The 22,945-nt window shown below is 50.1% G+C and overlaps 2 protein-coding genes across 11 annotated transcripts in view; both read left to right on the forward strand.

Moving 5' to 3' along the window:
• Positions 1–4,996, forward strand: part of SLC35F4 (solute carrier family 35 member F4) — a 106,042-nt gene extending 101,046 nt beyond the window's left edge. For 6 of the 7 annotated variants that reach the window (XM_021400903.1, XM_021400908.1, XM_021400910.1 and 3 more), the window contains 3 exons: positions 805–930; positions 2,212–2,404; positions 3,625–4,682. In XM_021400903.1, coding sequence (XP_021256578.1) covers positions 805–930; positions 2,212–2,404; positions 3,625–4,031 — 726 coding nt within the window. In that variant the 3' untranslated portion in view covers positions 4,032–4,682. Of the gene's footprint in view, positions 1–804; positions 931–2,211; positions 2,405–3,624 lie in introns of all 7 variants that reach the window. The other variant, XM_021400906.1, reaches the window with a different exon arrangement.
• On the forward strand, positions 6,294–20,172 carry C6H14orf105 (chromosome 6 C14orf105 homolog). 4 transcript variants are annotated; one of them, XR_002440051.1, is made up of 7 exons: positions 6,334–6,929; positions 8,485–8,561; positions 10,656–10,742; positions 11,090–11,188; positions 11,447–11,609; positions 12,732–13,153; positions 14,038–20,172. XR_002440051.1 is itself a non-coding variant. In XM_021400915.1 (6 exons), exons 1-6 carry the CDS (start codon positions 6,749–6,751, stop codon positions 14,124–14,126), a joined length of 696 nt encoding a protein of 231 aa, XP_021256590.1. In that variant the 5' UTR covers positions 6,294–6,748; the 3' UTR covers positions 14,127–20,172. The 4 variants fall into 4 exon arrangements, 2 of the variants coding, with proteins under 2 accessions (XP_021256590.1, XP_021256588.1); XR_002440050.1 differs by having other exon boundaries at positions 13,916–14,053; XM_021400915.1 differs by lacking the exon at positions 12,732–13,153 and having other exon boundaries at positions 6,294–6,929.

A 22,945-nucleotide genomic window follows, 5' to 3' on the forward strand; every position in this document is an offset into this window, starting at 1 on the left:
GGTAGTCACTGTCTTTGAAAGCAAAAAAGGTAAAGACACCGAATTTACCTGCTTAGGGCAGGTAGGTAGAGAGAAGGGCTTTTTCAAAGGATAAAGCATGGAGTGATCCCTGGCACTTCATGAAGCTTCCTGGAGTCAGGACCTAGGATTTTATATGCATCATAGGTATATATTTCTGTTCTTTTTCCTTTGAGTTTCTTAGGAGCTCTGTCTGGGATTCTCAAATGAGGCAAAAAAAAGCCAACAACCCTACAAGCCCTAAGCACAAAGGTAAAGGATTCTTACAGGCATCTGGCCACATCTGTCTCAGAAAGCTGGCGCTGCTGCTGGGAAACGTAGATGGCTCCCAGTTGTGTACAGCTGCTCCCCAGCACGAGGGTCATTCTCCTGGGCTGAGCTCCAGGAAGGCTGCCCATCAAAATGTTTGCATTTCAGGTCCAAGTGGTGGCTTCGATGAGTATTCACCCCCTTGCATGGCAAAATGTCTTAGAAATGTCTCGCTCTTGGAGTCACATCTTTAAAGTGGGACTTTAGCTTGTAGCATACGTAATGATGGACGTTATGTGAGTAGTACCCAGGAGAATTTGCAGTTGCTATAGATCCATATCACTCTCAGTGCATACACTTTCATTATGTTTTACATCTCTCCCAACAGTATATAACCACCTCTTTAAGGGAAGTCGGGAAGGTTTCAAGTCAGGGAACGTAGCTAGTGACACTCATTAAAGCCCCCCCCCAGTGATAATCTCTTTCTTTCTAATGAAACCGCGCTGAGCTTCGTATTGCTTTGCTTTGTCTGTGCAGATAGTCGCAGCAATAATGGCAATCACAGGAATCGTAATGATGGCATATGCAGATGGTTTCCAGGGTGATTCAATTATCGGCGTAGCATATGCTGTTGGGTCAGCCTCTACGTCTGCATTGTATAAGGTAGGTCAGAACTGGTTGTTAAGATTTTCATTCCTTTAACATTAGATGTTTAAAACGTGAACGTACAGAGCGGATCGCGATGAATTAAGTGCTTCATTCATGTGTCATTCACGTTGTGACCAGGCAATGTCACAGTGTCAGAAATTCTACTACGAGGCTAATTAGTCTGTAGCTGCCAAATATTCAGAATGCCTTTGCTTTACGAGCCCTTAATGAAATCTCTGCTATTGTCCTGCTGCAAGGACCTTAGGATCGTGTTTTAACCGTTTCTTGCCACTGCCATTTATTGACACTGTTTCAAGTGGGCCACGTGCAGCAGGACAGCACTGCGTCCCTTCTGCAGGGACAGACGTCTCGTCCCTGGTCTGCAGTGCAGAGCTCTTGTGTATTCTGCTCTTGTGCCGGGCTCGGAGCCCCTGGTTGCCTGGTGCAGGCTGTGTGTTAGAGGCAGCAGGGCTCTGAGTCCTGCTTGAAAGAAGCAGCTGCTCTTGGAGGTGAGAGATGAAGAAGGGAGGGACATGGCTGACCTAGAAAGACATAGCCCACCTCGAGGTTGGGCTCAAGGTGGCTGTATTTACTCCTGTAACTTTCCTTACATGGACTGCTGTGTCTTTGGGTTCTTAGTTACGCTCCTCTTGGCATTTTGTGATAAGCATCATGACATGTCACCCGTGTGGACTTACACAAGGCCTTTGGCATGGTTCCACACTACATCCTCATCTTTAGATAGAGATGGGTTTGAAGGCTGGACTGTTGGGTGGATAAAGAACTAGCTGGGATGTCGCAGCCAGAGGGCTGTGATCAATGGATCTGTGTGCAGGTGGAGGCCAGGCACGAGTGGTGTCCCACATGGGTCCGTCTTAGGTCTGGTGCTCTTCAACACCTTTATCAACAGCACAGACAGTGGCATTGAGTCCACCCTCAGCACATTTGCTGATGACACCAAGCTGATAGATGCAGCTGATAGAACAGAAGGAAGGGATTCCACCCAGAGGGACCTGCACAAGCTCGAAAGGTGGGCCCATGTAATGGGGCTAATGGGGTTCAACAAAGCCAAATGCAAGGTGCTGCACTTTGGTTGGGGCAGTCCCAGCCGTGTGCACAGACTGGGAGAAGAACTCATTGAGGGCACCTCTGCTAAGAAGGAACTGGGGATCCTTAGTAGATGTGACACCCTGTACTGGTGTACCCATTCTCCCCAAGGGAATGGAGGATGCTGTGCAGGAGGACTTTGCTTTCCACAACATCCACGAGTCTAAAACTCTCCTCTTTCCTTCCCAGGTTTTGTTCAAAATGTTTCTTGGCAGTGCGAACTTCGGGGAGGCTGCTCACTTTGTTTCTACCTTGGGCTTCTTCAATTTCATTTTCATCTCTGTTACCCCGATCATACTGTACTTTACCAAGGTGGAGTACTGGTCGCCCTTCTCTGCTGTGCCATGGGGCTACCTGTGTGGAGTAGCTGGCCTCTGGTTAGGTACGTGATGAAACAGGTGCTCCTTTTTCTGTCCCTTCCCTCTGCCCCCAGTACAAAGTTAGCCTCAGACAGACATTTCCTCCCCCCGCTTAAGCAGCAAAGCTCTCACAGATGGAGTCTGACCTCAGTGCACACTGGTACTCCTTGAGGAATGATTAACGCTTTCCATTGGAGGCCTTAACACTAATATTAGTAGAAGAGGACAAACACGGAGCGGTCATACTAATTGTTCACTTTTCATCTTTGCATTCCTACAGCGGTCTTATTGATGCTTCGCTTTCTCTGTCCCAGATGGGTTGCTAAAAATGGAATTTCAAAGGGCTGCGCGTAGCTGAGCAGCTCCTGGCAGGCTCTGCAGGGCACACGGCCCTGACATGGAGACCCACTGATGCAGGGCACATTTCTGGGGTGCTGCAGGCTCTGGGCAGAGGTTGCGTGGCTTTTTGGGGGTCTGTGAAGGCTGGTGCTGTCTGTGTCATTTCCTGCAGCCTTCTCGTCCCCTCCTCTCTCCCCTAACACCTCTTCTTCCCGAGCTGCAGTTGCTGTCCTCTAGCCAGGCAGAAAAGCTATTGGATTCAGCCCAGGGGTGTTTTAATTTGCAGGTATAAAAACATCCTTTCCTTTGCTAAAGTCTCAATTATTTCATAATTGTAGAGGTTTGTCTCCACTACAAGTATATTACACAGAAACAAAGAGGATGTCGTTGCCAGTACACAGCCCATCGGTGCAGCCGTGCTGCGACACAGCGGGTCTGACAGCTGAGCTGCTGAGAGCTAAGCCCTTGCCATTCCTTGGAGCTGCTCTAAGCTGAACGGCAGCTTCTCTGTGAGCATCAAAGGGACAAAAAGTAGGGATACCTTACCACCCAGAGTTCTGCTGTCCAGGACTGCTGATATTAAAAAAAAATAAAAATCCCATAAATCCATGTTGAGCGTTTGTACTGCATCCAGCACTGCAGCAAGACTGTGGTCTAACTACAGCCTGCTTAGCTGGCTTCATAGGCTAATTGCATGAGTGCCCCGTAGTACCGAGGGACATGGGCAGTGGGCACTGCTGGCGGTAGGTGGATGGTTGGACTAGATGATCTTAGAGGTCTTTTCCTACCTTAATGGCTCTGTGGTTAGAGTTCCCATCCCACTTCTGGGGTCAGAGTGGAGGAGAAGAGTCTCGTTCTGGTGCTTTTCCGCATAATCTTGTATTGCTTTCTCTGTTTTCCCCAGCTTTCAACATTCTGGTTAACGTTGGCGTCGTGCTTACCTACCCCATTCTGATCTCCATTGGCACAGTGCTCAGCGTCCCCGGGAACGCAGGTACGAGTGGCGTGCTCGTTGGCTGGAAGACAAGCAGCGTGCAGACAGCAGCAGCAGTTCTTTGTCTAAATGGCCAAAATGTGCTGCCCCATGTTTCAGAAGTGATTCGATGCCGCTTGGCTCCCGCACGTGCTCCTGATGGCGGTGGGATTTTCGGCAGCCGGAGCCATTTCTTTCATCTTCCTTTCCCTGGAAGTGGTGGCTGTGCCCACACTGAGCATGGAGGAGGGCAGGCAGCGGCCCCAGGGCTGGTGACTGATGAGGGCAGCCCATCCACGTGGAGCTTTACTCCAAACTCCTTTCTTCTTCTTCCGTAGCCGCTGTCTCTGCTCTTCTAATTTCCTCCTCCAGCCCCCTGGCCTTGCAGCTCCAGGTGTTTGGGCACATTTCCAAAGAAACATCTCTGTTTTAAGGAGGATGCAGGTCAGAGATGCGCAGTGCGATTGGCAGCCCTGTAAGGGCTGGGACGTGCTGTTATTATGTTCGTGGAGCTGGGAGGCTGGGCCTGGAGGAATCACCTCCAGCTCACTGCCCTCCCTGTCGCTAATCCACGTGGCACAAGGACATGACCTGATAGCAGCCTTTCAATTGCTAAAGGGGAGCTGCAGGAAAGGAGGGGACAGACTCTTGAGCAGGGTCTGTGGTGATAGAACAAGGGGAAATGGTTTTGAGCTTCAAGAGGGTAGATTTAGGTTAGATATAAGGAGAAGTCTTTACCGGGTGACATGGCCTTGCAGGATGCACATCACGGAGATAGGCCAGGCTGCTCTGATCCACAGTCCTTTTCCTGCCGCAGTTTTGATGGCGGTGTTGTTTCTCCTTCGCAGCTGTGGATCTGCTGAAGCACAAAATGATCTTCAGCGTGGTGAGGCTGGGAGCCACCATCATCATTTGCATTGGGTTCCTGCTGATGCTGCTCCCCGAAGAGTGGGACGAGATAACCCTGAGGTTCATCAACAGCTTAAAGGAGAAGAAGAGCGAGGATCACGCCGACGACATCACAGACTCCAGCGTACACACGAGGAGCAGAAGTAGAGCCAATGGCACAGTGTCTATACCACTAGCTTAGGGCTGGTGGACTGTACTGCACGCAGATGTATATTCTGTGAATATAGCTTAAATTTCCTCACTCCTTGTATGCTTAAAAATGCCATTTACTCTGAACTGGGTATGAATTGTAAGATAAGAGAACTAGATCTATAATAAATGTTTACATTTATACACTTACCGAGGAAAGGGTGTAAATAACCACAATAATAAAATGTTTTCTAATTAAAAAAAAAGAATCGAAGCTCTTGTGTTACTGAACCCGACGGCGCTGAGCACCACGAGCCCAGTACCTCCTCTTCTTGCACAAAAGCTGCCTTCCCAGCTGCACAGCAGCCTTCTCACGAGAGATGAACACCCCGAACCACCAGCACCCTTGGGGAATGGCAGATCCCATTCCCTAGAACATTTCATTTGAGCCAAACAAATGCTTTTCTCATCCACCATGGTGAAAAACCTTTCAAAAGCCAAAGCAGACCAACCAGGCCACTGCTTCCCTCCCTGTCACCGTGTAACGCAGGGGAGCTGTGACCCAGCATTCCTGGGCTTGTGGCTGAATGGGCACCACCCCAGGTTGGCTTAGGGGTAGATCCATTCATTTCCACTAACAGACAGCTGCAGAGATGTCTTTTACTGACGTTCTAGCTCCTGCCAAACCAAACACACGGGGAAAACGAGCGTTCCCTTTCAGCATGCACTGACGAGCGCGTTTTGGCACGCGGCCTGGTGGCAGTTGTCTTCAGGCCCAGAACTGGGTCCTTCAAGGAACCTCATTAAGTATTTGGCAAGGAAGGTGATGTGAAATCTGGGGCTGTTGTGCACAGCTGTGCTGCTGATCCATCAGAGGGATACAAACTGAGAATTCCGCCCGCCCGGTGCCTGCTCTGACGCAGCATTCTGCAGCAGTGCCCTCAGCCAAGCCACTCCGCCTGCCCCACGCCCCCGATGAGGATCTGACCCCGCTGGGCTTTTCCCCACCTCTTCCTTAAGATGAGGTCATTTGAGCACCCGGAGACCGATGATTTCATGTAGAATGCAATAAATTGGCTGCAAAATCCTGTTTCAATGGGGTCGGTGTGATTTACAGGTTCTTGCTGAACTTGGTGGAGGCTTGCAGACAACAAGTGAAAGCAGAGAGGGGTGTCAAGAGTTTCCAGGTCTCCTGGGAGGAGCTGCTGATGTGCATAGCAGCCAAGCACCATCCGGCTTCATGCAGATGCTGTGGCACACCCACACTGCCAGCATCTGGGGAAGGCACCAGGTGTGATTTGGCCACAGCGGCTGCAAGTGATGTTGTTCAACAGCCGCTTCCGTCACCTCCTGGGCTGCAGCTCAGCACAAACTTGCCTTTGGTTTGCTGCACAGAGTCACAGAATCATTCAGGTTGGAAAAGCCCTCCCAGATCTCCAACCCCAGCCCACCCCCACCATGCCCACGTCCCTCAGTGCCACATCCCCATGGCTCTGCAGCACCCCCAGGGACGGTGACCCCACCACTCCCTGGGCAGCCTGTGCCAGTGCATCCTGCTCTACTGGAGAAGAAATGTTCCCTAATATCCAACCTGAATCTTGGTGTTGACTTTGATGTTTTAAGTGGGTTTGTGATAAACCTGGTTTTGCCTCCAGCAATGCCACTACAAGAGCTAAAGCAAGGGTGAGGGGTGCTTTTCACACACCTGGGCAGGCTCTGGAGATGCCGTGACCCTTTGGGCACTCCGAGCATCACGTTTCCTTCCAAAGACTGAAGATTTAACGAAAGAACCGCTTGTAGAAATGCCTCCAGCTCAACCAGCTGAGGCAGCGCTGCTGGAAGTCATGTGCAGTTAAAAACAAAGCAGTGGCCAGGGCCGGGTCAATGTTTAACCCTGCTGGGGAGGGCACAGGAGTGCAGTTGGTGGTGGGATCCAGCTCGGCAGGCAGCCCAGAGCTCTGCATTAGAGCACTGCTTTCAAGAGGGGGAGCTTTTCCTTCTTCCCAAGCCTTACACAATGGGCCTCAGCTCTTCCAAGGCGCACCCCAGGGTGACCCGGGTGGCACCGATGCTCAGCGCTGAGGAGGTGCTGGGGGAGCCCGGCCTGCACCCAACAGCCACAATGGAGCACGGACATCCCATAACCCACAGGCAGCTCCCACCCCTCCGCCAGACCGGGTACGGGAGAGCCTCCGCAGGTATGGGGCGAGGGGGGAGGCTGCTCCTCGGGACCCCGTTGCTCTGGGTGCTGGCAGAAGGCAGCGTGCTGTAAGGCTGAGCTGCACGAGCAGCTTTCGGCCTTTCCCAGCCACTGTTTCCCTCTCCAGAGCCTTTTTGGGTGGTCTCAGAGCCCGGCTCGCAGCCCTGCTCTCACAGCATCCCCACGGTGCCGGACACGGCATTCACACTGCAACCCCGTAACGTGCACCGCTGGGCGCAACCGTATCATCGCCTTAATTGGAGTTAGACTTTAATTAGGTGTGAAATTCGGCGTTAAAATAAATCAGAGCCCCATGGTACCGGGCTGACCCCACTTGCAAGAGGTAGAGGAAGGTGAGTCCCACTGCAATGTGCTGTGCCCCCGGTGCCCCATACCCAAACCCAGAGGGGAAGGGGAAGGTTTGCGCCCGGCTGGAGCAGGACACAAGGACACGGAGGGACAGCAGGGTGCTGTGACAGCACACAAAGCTTCGGTGTGACAGCAGTCTGGGGTGAGCACAGATGGGGTCTGGGGGTTCTGCAGCTCCCATCAGGGGACCTCCCAGTTTGTGCAGCTATTAAATGTGGATTTTACACCAACACAATGCCCCTTTACCCCCCCCGACACCCCCCGTGCCATTCCCCAGCCCTTTATCCCCACGTACCCTCCCAGGAGGCCACGATGTGGGAGCTCAATGACTCACATGGAATGGCATTCAGACACCACAGGGCAGGTTTGGGGAGGATAGAGAAGCTGTAAAAGAAACAGTCACCGCCTGTGTTTAATTGTGCAAGCAATAACAGGGCACTGTGCACCCAGAAGAAACAGAACAGCACACAGCTGAGGTCAGGCTGAGCTCATTTGAAGCACTGCCTTAATAAGTAACAGGTGCTGGGGGGTGGCAATCAGCCTGCAGCAGGGGCTGGGCCTGGGTAATCTTTAAGGTCCCTTCTGACCCAAACCACTCTGTAGTTCTGTGAGCGAGCAGCAAGGAGAGGCTCAGCTTTTTGCCTGTTCCCTGCTTCAAGACGGGAAGCAGTGGGGTGGCTGCAGAGCTCACCCATTCCTTGGCCAGGTGCTGGGCATAGGAGAGGCCCCAGGGAGGCTACAGAGACACAGAGGTTGGTCACTGTCATGGATAGACTGCGTGAGGGACTGTAAAGGAAGGCAAGCGGTATGTGGCACAGAAATTTCTTAGGTGCAAATACAAACGTGCGTTATTTCTGCAGCTAACAATAATTTATACCTTCTGTTACTGGGGTACTATCACAGAATCTTTTGAGTTGGAACGGACCCTTAAAGGCCACCTGGTCCCACTCCCCTGCAATGAGCAGGGACACCCACAGCTCCATCAGGTGCTCAGAGCCCCTCCAGCCTGAGCTTGGGTGTCTGCAGGGATGGGGCACCAGCACCTCTCTGGGCAGAATGCTGGGACTGATGGGTGTGGGACACGCCAAGTACAAAGCAGGGCAGAAAGCTGTAGCTGAGTATAGCCCAGGAGCAGACACCCAAAAGTGACTGCACCCCCATCTTCTCCTTTTCTGATCCCTTAGGTCCTCTGGAGTTCAACACCGTGCCGGAGAATGGAGCCAGCAGCATCATCAAGCTGCACCCACCTCGGCGACCGCAGGTAGGGTGAGTGTATGAAGATTGACACGGGGCTGTTCTGCTTGGCCTGGGGGCAGGGGAGCAAACATCCTGCAGAGCAGCACGGCCCTTCAGAGGGCGGTGAGGCCCTGGCACTGCTGCCCAGAGCTGTGGGTGCCCCATCGCTGGAGGTGCTCAAGGCCATGGATGGGGCCTAAGCTGGGGAGCACCCAGCCCACTGCCTGATTCAGGGCAGCCAGAATCCTCAGGTGAGCATCTCCCTGTGCTGCTCCAAGAGCCCTGAGTCCCATTAAGCCTGATCTCTTCCAAAAGATCCCCGAAATGCAGTGAGCAGACCTCTGCACGCACAACACAGGCTAGCAGAAGCAGGGATGCTGCGCTGCGTCACCGTCCCTGGAGGATTTTGAGAACCACGGAGATGTGACACTGAGGGATGTGGGCGTGGGCTGGGGTCGGGCTTGGGGATCTTGGAGGTCTCTTCCAACCTGAACGTTTCTGGGATTCTCTGACTGTTTCTAAAGGCAGCACAGAGTGCGATGGCATGGACTTTGCAAGGACTTTCATAGGAGCTCAGGCAGAGACTATTTGCAGAGAAAGCCCTGTTAGATTCACGGGGATGAAAGGAAAGAACTGCTTTCCCAGCCCGTGGCACAACCTGAGCAGAAAGCCCAAAGCTCCGCTTCCTACGGGATGTGGTTTGGAGAGAGGCACGGTCCGGGCTGCAGCTTGTGGTGTCACATGCTGCCATCTAGTGCTACGTGTTTCAGCTTCATCGTCAGATGTGTGCACGCATAACTTGACCACGAGCCACGTACCAGGGCTGGGAAGTGGAATGGAAAGAAAGCACACGTTATGGAGAGCTCTGTAGAGGAGGCATGGTGGGAAATGGGGGTGCCGTAGGCAGAGCTGAAGTATATAGGAAGCCACAGGGAAACTTTCCATTAACTCTAGGGAGCTATTTTGCCTTTACCAGTTGTGTTGGGTTGAAGTGGGATTCCTCGCCAGCACTCCTTCGCTGCTGCCTTTAATCTCCTGTATGGATACACTGACAGCTGGACCTTAATGATTCTATGGTTACCATGATTTATTTACAGGATCCTTGAAGATTACAGCCCAGACTTTGGCAGCAGCTCGGTGCAGCCAGCCAAAGTCACGTCACCGTACAGAAGTCACTCTTGTTCACGTTCAAGAGGTTAATGATGTCCCATATAAAGTGCAGGACAGGTCTTCCTGATAGAGTCCTTGATGCAAATGGCCTTGAGTTGCGCCAGGGAGGAATCATAGAATCATTAAGGAATCATAGAATCATTAAGGCTGGAGAAGACTTCCAAGATCCCCAACCCCAGCCCACCATGCCCACTGCCCATGTCCCTCAGTGCCACATCTCTGCGGTTCTGGCACACCCCCAGGGATGGTGACCCCACAGCACTGCTCTTTCAGAGAAGAAATGTTTCCTCATATCCCACCTGTGTTTCTTCACGGAGCGTGTGGTCAGGCATTGGCACAGGCTGCCCATTGGAGTCCCCATCCTTGGAGATATTTAAGAAATATATGGATGTGGCACTGTGGGACATGTTTTATTGGTGGACTTGGTAGTGTTAGGTTGATAGTTGGACTTGATGATCTTAGGGCTCTTTTCCCAACTAGATAAGACTAGGATTGTATGATGTTCCTCTTAATTTTTATGGAAGCCAGGCTGAGCTCCCATCATAGGTGGGGAAATGAGGCTAGAAATGAGCCAGTATTATCTGGGAGGTTGAAGGAGATATATTAGCTGTTTGAGATGGAAATCCATACTCAGAGCAGCCTATAAAGCTCCATATCACGTGCAGTCCTGCGGAGTAAGGTCTTAGCCACCAAAAGAGTCTGGCTGGATGGAGGGGATGGTTCTTAGGGCCAGGTAACCACGTTCTGGCCTTGGATGACCTGCCAGGAGACTCTGCATTCAATTATGATACCGATGAGTGTTGAGCATTTGCTGAATGTGCCCAGCTCCTTGTATTCCAAGCAACCGGGCCAGAACGGGAGCTGGAAAAAAGCCAAGGTAGCTTCATATCAGGTTGGGTGTTAGCGTGGAAGGGAGGAACACTGAGCACTGTAAATATTGCGCTTGCAGAGGCTTGAACCTGCTCGCACTCCGCAGGGGATTACTGCTGCAAAGCCCTGGAGCCAGCAAGAGGCGGATGGAGCCCCAAAAGCCACGGTGAGCACACAGCAAAGGGCCAAGAGCTGTGCAACAGGCACGGTCTTGCCAGCTCCTGGGCAGCTCCTGATGTCAACTTGAACAATGCACGGCAGCAGCACCTTGGGGGCAGGAGCACGTATACATGACTTTAATGAGGAGTTTTCACTGTGCCTCAGAGCTGTGAGATAAGCTGTGAGTGCTTTGAAAACCTACACTACATTTTGCTGCAAGTTGGCCAGACAGGAAAACGCTCGCTGCCTTCATCCGGGCAGCACCTGAGGGATCGGGTGTGGGTTGGCAAGCGGGAGTTTCTTTTCATTTCAGCCAACGCAGGTGTCTTTACTGATGCTTTTAATACCTCGCAGACTCTGGAGAAGAGGGGGCAGAACCTGAGAGCCCTCCCTGGCAGGCGGCAGCACTTGCACAAGATGCAGATGCTGGACTTGACGCGCCGGCGCCGAGAGGTAACACAGGGATGGCTCTGGGGAGAGGCTGAGGCTTGGAAGGGTTTTCACATCTCCGTGTCTCCCCCATGGGTGAGGAGGTTCCCACAAGGTCACTTTCTGTCTTGTGCTCATTTTGGCAAATACGATTCGCCCTGCTTGAGCTACCAGGCTGTGTGATTACTTCCAGCGCCGGCTCTGTAATGATGTGCTGCGTCGGGCTGTTAAAACGCGTTTGCTCCTCTGCTGCTTGTGCTGATGGCTTGTTTGCAAACCCAGGCGGAGCTGATGCGGGATCTCCACAGGGAGGCAAAAATCAATAAACAAAAAATCAAGGAACTGGGCTCGGAGATGGTCCTTGATGCTCTTCAGAGAAGCGACAGCGCCAGAAGCCGAGACCTCGTTCCCGCCGAGCACAATCAGCATTTTAATGGAGACCCTGGTAAGCAGAATCATATTCCAAGGAGATGTAAAACTTCCCAGCATCCTCAATGTGCCGCGTGAACCCGGTGAGTTTCAACAAAGCCAAGTGTAAGGTCTTGCACTCGGGTCAGGGCAATCCCCAGCTCTGTGTACAACTGGGAGAGCTCCTTGAGAGCAGTGCTGCAAGGAGGACTGTGAGCTTTGTAGGAGAACACCTATTCTGAAAAGTCCTCTTTCTCATGCTAATGAACCCAAAACAAGCTCTCTGTGGTCAAAATAAACAGGAGGGACACAGATGTAGTAGTAGGGCAATGGGGAATGGCTTTAAATTAAAATGGGAGATTTAGGTTAGAGGTTAGGAGGAAACTGTTAGAAGGTGGTGAGGCCCTGGCACTGCTGCCCAGAGCTGTGGGTGCCCCATTGCTGGAGGTGCCCAAGGCCATGGATGGGGCCCTGGGCAGCCTGAGCTGGGGGGGGGGCATCCAGCCCACAGCAGGGGGTTGGAACTGGGTGATCTTCAAGTCCCTACCAACCCAACCAGTCTGTGATTCTATGATTCGAAGTCACTTTCCCTATGAAAGCAAGGGAATAGCCACAGGGGCACACAACCAAAGACCCCAGGGTCGGGAGCAGATTTCCACCAGCAGAAGATCAGACAGGGCCACGTGAAGGCACTGGAGATGGTGCTCGCCTACTCACACACATTCAGAGTCTTTAAGCATCTCAGGTAGGATGCTCCCTGGGACAAAACATGGGATTCCCACCACCCCTTCTTATGGGTCAGTGCCAAACCAGCTGCCTCATGCCAGAGTTTATTAATTCACCCAACAGAATGAATCATAGAATGGTGTGGGTTGGAAGGGACTTTAAAGCCTGTCCAGTTCCAAGATTATCACAGAACCATAGAATTGCTCAGGTTGGAAAAGACCTTCAAGATCATCAAGTCCGACCGCAACCCATACTCCCCTAACTCTAACAACTTCATTTCTGAATAGACTGTGCCAGGTCTGCCCAGCCCTAGGCACGTGCTCTGATCTTGCAGGGATTTCTCAGGATCTTCTTCATAGGGATTACCAACTGAACCCAACAGGATGGGCATGCCACTGAGTAAAACTACAATTATTGTTATTTTCTGCCCCAGGAAACAGAGGGCATGGAGGACTCGCAGGGCAGCACGCCGGGGCTGGGCTTCCCCCAGGCAGCAGCAGCAAGGTCGGGCTGTGGTTCTGCAGGGAGCCGAGCACCAGGGACCTGCTCTGGGACACTTCCAGCACTGACTCTGAGGACTGGGAGAGGGAAGAGAAAAAGCTTTACCGTAGACCTCCGCTGGTGAGAACCAGGACAGAGAGGGTTTCACTCTTCGATGACTTCTTTGATAAAGAGTTTTAGCAGCGTGGCTTGGGATGTGCTGAAGGAACAAGCCATGATCTCTGCTCTGCTCTGGATAAGACCCATGGCACAGACATGATGTTTGCAATGTGCAGCATTTCTGAACGCAGAGACTAGCAGAGAGGAGCACTGGAGATGAGGAGGCTGATGTGCGGCCAGAAAGGACAAGTCTGGGTAGGTGACAGAATATATGGGGAGAAAGTGGTGTGGACTGAGCAACAATAACATGGGGGCAGAGGGAGAAGGAAGAGGCTGGCACAACCAACAAGCAGAAGCTGGAGAATATTTTGGGTTAACCCCAATATTAAGTTCCAACTGAAATAAAGTGTTTCACTTGCCTGAAGGTCACTTAACCTTTCCGCTTGTTTTTAACCCTACTTCCTTTTCTAAGCCAAGGAACATCCATTCCAGTTGAAAGGCACAACGATTGGGTTAGAAGTCTTCAAATAAACATTCTGGTATTTCTAAAGTTCCTTTTTATTTGAATTTCCTCTATCCCAGGTGGAGAAATGTATGACTTCAGTATGAACCTCCAGCTTTATAGGTAATCTGCTGCAAAACACTTAGGTTTTGTTCACTTGACTATGAGAAGAGAGGTGGGTCTGTTCTTCGTCCCATCACCCTCATGGCTGCTCATTTCCTTCTGCTGGAAATCTTATGCCCCTTAATTTTCCAAGCCAGGCATCCTGAATAACTGGATCTGGGGTCAGCTGTCAGGAGGAGGCACACTTTTACGTGTGCTTAGGGGAATCAGACACCCAACCCATGTCCAACTCAGTCTCAGCAGTATTTAGCTATTTAGCCTGACCTTGCTGGACATGGCCCTGGGCAGCCTGGTCTAGTGGTTGGCAACCCTGCCCATGGCAAGGGGGTTGAAACGAGATGATCTTTGAGGTCCTTTTCAACCCAGGCCATTCTATGATTTGTCTCTCCCAGGCTTTATTGAAAATCCCAGGGAAAGCAGGATTTGGAAATCAGAGCCAAAGCCCCAACTGAAAGCCAGAGCCTCCATCCAGCGCTGATTTCCATCACGCCTTCACCCTCCTCTCTCCTTGCAGCCTCTCTAGTTGTACAGCCCACCACAGCAAGTCTGCGTGCTTTGGGGAGAAAGCTGCTCCTTGGAGCCACGTGCGAGTGCATGGAATAGCCAAGAAAACAAACCCCACCATGGAAAAGTAAGAAAACTGCTTTTAATGAGAAAGAAGACCCGCTAATGAGTCTGTGTTTTAAAAGCATCCCTGTCTGCTTTTCTCGTAAACACGGTCATCGTGTGTGAGCTGGAAGGATCCTGAGAGCCCTGAATTCAGCACTGAGGGTAGGCCGGAAAGGTCAACGGTTTAATGGGCTGGAACAATTAATCTGGCACTTTTCTATACACCTGTCCTCTTAATGATTCGACGCATCTCCCTTCTGTGTTCCCATCTGTCAACAATTAAGCTGTAATTGGTGGAAATGCAATTTATCTCGGATAGAGCTGATTCGTTTCCCGATAATCGCGTTGCCAGCACTTGGGAAGAGCGCTGCCCACGGAGAGGGTGTGCAGAACAGTCAATCCACAGCACAGACTGCACGGAGACGCCGAGTGTTAATTTGTCAACTCGCAGTGTGCAAAATTTTCTCTTCTGGAGGCAATAAAGCCAGGAAACCCGCTTTCTGCTTCTCGGGCTCAGAATCGTTTGCCTGTACTGCTTTCAATAGTGTTAACTCATCATGACCTGGAGAGAGGCAGATGGCAACTCATCCTGCTCTCACGTTTCCTAACGTCCTTCCAGGGGCTAGAAATGAAAGCATTTTCTCTATTACTAAAGGGGAAACTTAGACCTCTCTGCAAATTCCAGAAGATTAAAAAAAAAACAAACCACCACAATGCCGAGGCTGTTTTCCTCTGGAAAAACTCCCGATTCCAAACGCTTGATACCATCTCATCATCTGAAGGATGAATCACTACAGCCAGCTATGCAGAGGATGAGATTTGCTGCTCAGAACCGCGCTCACGTGGTGCTCATGAAGTCACGCATGACGGAAAGAAACTCCTGGCTCGAGGTTGCCTCTGCAGCAAGGAGAGGCTGGAGTGATCCTGCTGGCTGCCAGGGATGGATATGGGATGAGTTTTGAAGGATAACGATGACAGCTCATGAGCAGGGGTTGACTTTGGTGGTGCCAAGAGGCAAGGCTCCACAATGTGGAAGTGAAGTGGGGTAGGTCTGTTCTCATTCACTGGAGGGCAGTTGAACAAGAAAACATTTAAAGGTCCCTTCCAGCAGTTCTAGGAGATGTAGGTCAGATAGATCTCTGCCCCAAAGCACAAGGGCTTTGGATTCTCCCTCTCAAAGGGCTGTAGGATGGGTGTGGTGGTGTTGGTGAGATGGTGTAGTGAAAATGCTAAGTTGGGCCTCAACCAGTGATGGAACACCTGGTGGGAAGGCAGGGCCAACCCAGGAGAGCTCAGGTGCATGCAATGCACCTGAGTGACTGGAAGGGGGGGAGCCGGGAGATCCCTGCATACCCAAGGCCTTCTGAAGGTAAGCACATTCTTTCCTTTGTTTCTGTGTCCATGGCTGTTGCATTTGAGTAAGTCCTCGCTTGCTGAAAGGACTTGAAATGCTGTCATTGCTGTGCTTTCCATCGCATTACAGATGGCCAGAGCAGGACAAGTTTCTCTTGCTCAGGATTAACCAAACTGATTTTGCTGCAATGTTCGAACAAAACAACAGTGCTTGGCCACAGGCAGGCAGCTGAGCCAGGGACAGTCAACACCAATGGTTAATATCTGGCTAAATCATTAGCAATTAAATGTGCCACTTGAAAGAGGAAATCTTGAAGAACCTTTCCTCTGTATTACACTTATACTTAGCTAAGAGAAGCAGCGGGTAAGGAAAACTGAACAAAGCTCGGTGCTGTGCTGTAATTGGCCCTCACCACACAGTCTGTGTTTATGCCAGTTTCTCATCTTCTCATGTTCTGTCCCCCCATGCTCAGAGCTTTAGATGTCCTCAGGAACGTGGGTGTTCAGCATCAAGCAGTATCCTCCCAACACCTGCCCACATTCAAAAGCAGAAAAAAAAAAAACCCACCATCAATGGCTCTAGAATGTTTCTCCAACCTCATTAATCCCTTATCTCCCTGCCTCCCTGGGAGGTGTGAGAGGCAGCTCGGATTGTTTCAGTCTCCTTACCCAAAGTAAGCTCCATTTCAAGCTGTACACAAAGATTACAGTGTAATCATCAGCTTGGTTTGTCTAACCAGGTAACCTCAGATGATGCTGCAGTAGCACAGCCCCAAGCCTGTTGTTTCCCAGCTTTGGAAGTACTGATTAATCCCTCTGGGTTCCCAGCTTTTCTGAACAGGCTGATGGTTGGACTAGAAGATCATAGCTGTCTTTTCCAACCTTAATGATTGTAAAAATCCTCTAAATTACTCGAGGAAGGTTGAGTGGTGGCACAGGGGGACCCTGAGGAACAAGGAGGGGTGGGTATGGAAGGATGGTGCCCTTTCTGGGATGTCACATGCTGCTGGTGGTGCTGGGCAGCTGGCCAGGAGGCACACAATCGCTGATGGGATGGAGCTGCCCACAGCTCCCTCCTGTTCTGCAAGAGAACAAGCATTTATTCCTCGCCTAGCAATAGGATTGTAGCTTTTTGCCACCTACTGACATGTTGTGGGAATGGCTCATCCTGCAACTCCCTGCACAAAGGCTGATAGTGCAGCCAGCATCTGCTGAACGGTCTGCAAGAATATAAGTGAGTGAGATACCCCCCCTTGGCACACTGACAGGAGAGCAGCATGCATTTGATCAGTTGTTCCTTGCTATATAGGAGCTGAAAATCCCAGTGGGTCCCTTCCACCTCAGGACAGTGTGTGATTCCAGAATAATTCCCTCCTTGTCCCATGCCTTGAGCACCTCTTACTGCATCCTTCCAGACAGCAGTGCCACGGGAGAAATCTGGCATTCCACCTGCAAAACAGCCTCTTGGCTTCTTTTCCTTTTACCTCTTCCCCAGTTCTTCTATCTTTTTTTCCCCTTCCACCTCCTCCTAAAGCCCCTGCTGGCTTTAGCCCTTGCCCAAGGCACCTTCCATCTTCTTACTGGTGAACAGAAGCTCTCTGCAGGATCCTGAGCATTGCTTAACCTTCACTTAAATCCTCTTCTGATGCTCTAAGCAATGCACAGTGCTAAGAGTGCTAACTCATCGCTCAAAGTCAATTTCAAAACCTGTGAGAGAGCCAGGAGTACTTTTTGTTGTCTCTTTCTGGGGATGCTGGATGATGTGTCATTGCTGTGGGCACTTCTGTTGTGGCTCTTGTCCTCTGGTGCAGTTTGACAAAGCTCAGCTCAGCTGAGTCTTCTCTGTGCTTATTGAGCACGGACACCCCTGGCCTCCCAGTGACTCTTAGTGGAAGTGTGAGCCCTCAGAATTAAGAAATACCTGTGGTGGTTCTGGGAAGCCCTACATCTGACGAATGCTTCATCTGCTCAGAGCTTCTCTCATTTTGGTTCATTCAGCTTTCATTCTTCTTCACTTCCATCAGCACTATGGTTTGCTAATGTGCATCCGAAGTCAGAGGGTAGACTAAATCTGCCATGTTGCTGATCCAGCCTTGAATTCCCTGCTCCTATAAAGTCACCCCGAGACACAGAGTCTCCTGTGCTGATATTTATTAGCTGGTAGTCCAACTAACGACCCTTTTAATCAAATCAGGCTTTGTGCAGCACATGATCTTGTTGATAACAACCAAACACACTGCATTAACTCAGAACTTTCTCAAAAGAAAGCTGGTTCACAACTGTTCTGGGAGAAAAGCAAAGCAGGGCACTGTTAGTTCTGTAGTCTCACTGAACTTCTGTGGCCAGCTACCAGCCTCTATCTGGTCCTTGCTTGGTCCCTGTTGCAGCCACCGCCCCAGAATAATCAATGTGGCTTGCAACTGATTTCTGCACTGCAAAAACACTGAGTTTCAAAGCCAGGCGCCCCTTCTGTTTACCACACAAACCACCTCCTTCAGCTTGGCCAAGCTGACCTAAAAATACAGCCTTTTGCCACACAGAGCCTCCCTTGTGAGGCAGATTTTCCTTACAGTGCTCTTCTGTCTTTAAAACCCCCCCTTAGCACAGTTCCCCATCCTTCAATGCACGTGGACACTGGGGCTAAGTGACCAACACCTCACGTCACAGCCATACTGAGGCCTTGTGTGTGCCCCAGAGCAGCTTTCCACTCCTTGTCCTTTTCCCTGGGGTTGCTCTAGGCTTGAAATTCCAGGCAAACCTAAGTGCTTTGGGTTGAGGTTTCTCCTCCGGTTTTGTTATTGAAATCCCAATTTTTAGGAACAGCGAGTTATTGACACCACTTTGGTAAAGCTAATTTGTAACAAGGACTTAGCTCAGCGTTACTGAAAGTAATCAGCAGTGATCTCGTCCACATCTTTGTGAAGTTAGAGCAGAAAAAAAGGCAAAAAAAAAAACAACAATGGGTCTCTTCGATCTCTAAGAACCATCTTACCAGAAGCACTGCCTTCAAACTTCATTCCTTCCTTCCCCCCTTCCCTCCTCCTTGCATGCTCCAAGACTGGATGCTTCCTGCACTCAACCATCCACAAGGTGCACTTCCAAGGGCTGACCAGGAAAGATGACATTTCTTTGAAAGACAACCAAAAGATCCCGGAGAGAAACGTCAAGCAAAGAACCACCAACAATGTTTTGTACGGATCCTTTTTCTCACAGCACAGAAAGCACTGCCACCTTCCTGCTTCACCGAGAGGTTTTGCTTCAGTGAGCAGGCAAATACACACGAAGCTCCTAACTTTGAAGACAAACATCTCTGCTTCCAGAGTGCAGCCAGGAACCCAGCACCTGGAGAAGCAAGAACATTACCCACACAATCAAATCTGTCAAAACTCAGGCTTTCCTTGTGGACAGAGATCTTGGGCTAAATGTGCTGGAAGATCAAAGAGTGGACCTGGTCTGAAGGCACCACACTAGGCTGTGGGCACTTTTTGTTGTCCCCCCCCCATCGAGGTGACATTGGTTTCGGTTATTTGTTTCTCTCAGGACTACACAGGTGTAGCACCTCTTGCTGCAGCATCACATTTTCTAACAGCTTAGCAGCTGAAGGTCCTTGCTCATTTATAGCCAAAGAACTTTTCCTAAGGTGGTTTTCCAGAGGCCCACAGGCTTCTGCTCAAGGTCCCTTCAAGTGGCCTCACAGAATCATTAAGGTTGGAAAGGCAACTAAGATCCCCAAGACCAACCCCCTCCATTGTGCCCACTGACCACATCCCTCAGTGCCACATCTCCAGGGCTCTTGAACACCTCCAGGGATGGTGACTCCACCAGTCCCAAGGCAGCCTGTGCCAGTGCCTGATTGCTCTTTCAGAGAAGAAATGTTTCCTAATATCTAACGTGAACCTCCTCTGGTGCAACTTAAGGCCATTACTTCACACAAAACTAAATTTCAAAAGAACTTATCGCTTATTGTGTGGAATTAGGATCAGATGTAATTAAGTTTTACTAGAAGCAAACAAACGGGTTTTCAAAGAAAAAAGTAGAGCATATAATTTCGGGTTTCCTTCATAAATGGTTTCAGTTGGTGGGAACGCTGACAGATCACCCAGTCCAACCTTGGCTTTAAGGTTTGCAAAGCCCACACCTGACTTGGAGCACCTCCTGGGATGGGGCACCCACAGGCCCCTGGGCTGCAGTGCCAGGGCCTCACTGCCTCATAGCAAAGAATTTCTTCTGTACATCCAATATAAATCCATCCTCTTTCAGCTGAAAACCGTTGTCGCTTGCCCTGTCACTACAGGCCCTGGTAAATAATACTCTCTGTAACTTTCCTTTGTGCCCTGTTAGGTTCTGGCAAGCCTAACAGGAGAGGTGCTCCAGCCTCCTGAGCATCTTTGTGGCCTCCTCCGGCCCTGCTCCAACAGCTCCACAACAGCCTTACACAGGGCTCCAGAGCTGGGTGCAGCCCCCCAGGTGGAGTCTTAGAGCCTAATGCTTTTTACCAAGAAGGATTTGTCAGCTGTGATTAACTCCCTGCTCTTCAACACAGTAACATCTATCTGTCTGCTTAAGCCACCTGAGGGGACCGCAGCAGGCCGCGGCCTTCGGCACAGGCTGTGGTAGGCATCAAAACCCATGAAATCCCTTCTTGTGGAGTCCCCAGTGCCTGAAAATAAAGTATTTCTGGATCTTTGCCCCATGCTTCATCCATTGGCACAGACAGCTGTGAGCTAACTCAGATATACAGAGCCTTTCACAAGGAGTAAAGGTTGAGCCATGGTGAATTTTGCCTTTATAAAGTGCCCGGATTTAACATGAGGCAAAGTCTGCTGCTCTTCTGCAGAAACGGTCTTTTGGAAGGACAAATTCTTTGCATGGGATCCATGCATCATTTTTTGTGAGAACTCTGGGAATTCAGAGCAAACACCTGAGAGAAGCTGTGGGTGCCCCATCCCTGGAGGTGCCCAAGGCCATGGATAAGGCCCTGGGCAGCATGATCTGGTGGGGGGCACCCAGCCCACAGCAGGGGGTTGGAACTGGATGGTCTTTAAGCTCCCTTCCAACCTAAGCCATTCTATGAGGGGGTTCACTCGCTTCCACGTCTGCTGAGAGCCAAGTGGCCACACATCAGTGAGAAAACTTTGCGCAGCGAGCACACTGTGCTGTTTCTGCAAGCTTCAGCTTTCCCTTAGCCTCCAAAAAAAAAAAAAAAAAAAAAAATCTATTCATTCCTAAGCAAGTTGGGCTGGTCTGGGGAAAAGTGGGCTGCAGACAGTATTTAAATCATGCATCGCCTCAGGTTTACAGGAGGCGCTTCTGGCTTTTATTCACTGCTTAAATCCACATGTGCACACAGAGGAGCAGGGCTAGGCTAGAGCAGCATGGAGATGTGCAGATTCTGGGGACGAAAGTCAGCTTGCCAAACGTGGTAGGAAACTGGCAGATTTCTACATGAGAGCTGACTTCTGATTAAGAGCATCTGCAGATTTATCTACACTTTATATAAACACAGACAGTGGGGACAAAAAAAAAAAAAAACACACCAAAATCTCCATTTTTTCCTCCCCACTGCTTTCCATTTTCCTGTTGCCCTTCGAAACCAGTTCTATTCCCCACCTCCACCAGTGCCCTCACCACACATCTGTGGGCATACTATAACTTACTGCAGCTCACCGTTTCCTCATGAAGCACTAATTTTAAAGGAGGATTTGGTTTCTGTTTAGCGTAGTGAGGCAGTCCACCCCTCAAGCCAGAGAAGGCAGAAGCCCTTTCCTCTGTGTCAGAACCAGATTAGAAGATTAATCCCCGCTCCTGCAGGAAGTCCACAGCAAAACCAGCCTTAGGGCAAGTCCACGAGATCATGCTCCTGTAATAACCAAGCACAGATACAGGGTAGCTTACAAACTGCTGTTCTTATACATTTCCTCCACCAGCATATGATCTCAGGTTGGGCATTAGGGAAAGGCTCTGCCCCAGAGGGTGGCGGGCACGGAACAGGCTGCCCAGGGCAGTGGGCATGGTCCTGAGCTGCCAGAGCTCAAGGAGGGTTTGGACACTGCTCTCAGACATTGGGTTGGGTTAGGGTGGTGCTGCGTGGAGCCAGGGCTTGGGCTTGGTGACTCTCACGTGTCCCTTGCAACTCAGGACATTCTGTGATTCTATGACCTTGCACTCCAAGCAGGGTAATGCTAGGGAAAGCCTTTCTTTGCTGCACAGAGGATGAAAATTGCACATGTCCTAAGGCTGCACACCCATCGCACATCACAACTCCCAGCCTGCATGAAAGCTAAAAAACCCATGTGCAGCAGCACATGATGACAGCACAAGACTCTTTTCATGGGGTTCATGTTGGGTCACTGCCTCATCTCTGTCAGCACTGCCCTTCTGCAGGGAGGGCTTCCAAAAACACCATGAGATAACAGGGGAATGCCTTAGGAGTGTATCTGTAAAACAGCCCTGCTAGATACCCACCGCAGAAGATACTTCTGAGGCTAGAAATAATTAGAAAGAAACCTCAAAAATAAGCTTTTAATTTTAAGGATCAGAAGCTCACAGCCTGAAGGAATTTGAAGTTCCCTGGGAATTGCTTGCCAAAGAAAACTTTCTTACAGCGACTCATTCCTTCAGTGCTAGGACAGGTTGAATACAAAAGGTTTGCAAAGCTCAAACAGTAGTGGAAGAAGGATGGAGTGGAGAAAAGAGGTTTTAAAAGGCTTTTTAAAATACATTCCCAAACCTGTGATGCAAGTTGTATTTCCATGCTTGCGATTACTTACTGAACTCTTCAGCTGCTGAGCAACATCCACAAGGAGCCACTTCCAAGAAGGAAAATGGGTTCTTTCTGTAGGCCTCTGTAGGGATTATGACACCGGAAACATTTCCAGAGAGCTCTTCTTCCAAAGAAAACACAGTTTGCTGCAAAACTATCTCAAAACAGTGACAGAATTTCCATTGAGAGATGCACATGGAAGAAGCTATAACACTGATATTTCGTGTTTCATAGGATCACAGAATCATTTGAGTTGGAAGGGGTCCACTGAGGTCATCTATAGTCTGACTGCCCTGCAATGAACGGGGGAATTTCAATAACCATATTTTTGGTATATTTCAGTATTCAGGTATTTAGGATTGAGCATATAGCAGCCATCGATGCAGTCTCTTAAGAGGGAGCACAACACAAAGTAACATATTTATGCAGATACATTCTATATGTTCCATTTATTAACTTACACATGAAAACGCTCAGGCCGTTGTTGGCTGACAGTCCGGAGATTGCCAGCTTTTCAATTTTCACTTCAATAAAACAAAAAACGCCCAAGGAGAACACTTTCTCTTTTTAATCATAGCCAGCCCTGCTTTCTGTAATGAAGAACTTCTTTTCCAGCCCCAAGAGAGCAATTCTTTGAATGTCACTTTCAGACAGCACGATAGAAATCTCTGCAATTTGCAGAGCAGGACTCGGCCAT

Source organism: Numida meleagris, chromosome 6, assembly GCF_002078875.1.
Source record: "Numida meleagris isolate 19003 breed g44 Domestic line chromosome 6, NumMel1.0, whole genome shotgun sequence".
Taxonomy (NCBI): Eukaryota; Metazoa; Chordata; class Aves; order Galliformes; family Numididae; genus Numida; species Numida meleagris.

Bases quoted from the DNA above. Each gene is read 5' to 3' on its own strand.
- C6H14orf105 (XM_021400913.1), top strand. From the start codon at position 6,749: ATGGGCCTCAGCTCTTCCAAGGCGCACCCCAGGGTGACCCGGGTGGCA. The intron at 6,930-8,484 runs GTATGGGGCGAG...CTGATCCCTTAG, and splicing joins GTACGGGAGAGCCTCCGCAG to GTCCTCTGGAGTTCAACACC. The intron at 10,743-11,089 runs GTGAGCACACAG...AATACCTCGCAG, and splicing joins ATGGAGCCCCAAAAGCCACG to ACTCTGGAGAAGAGGGGGCA.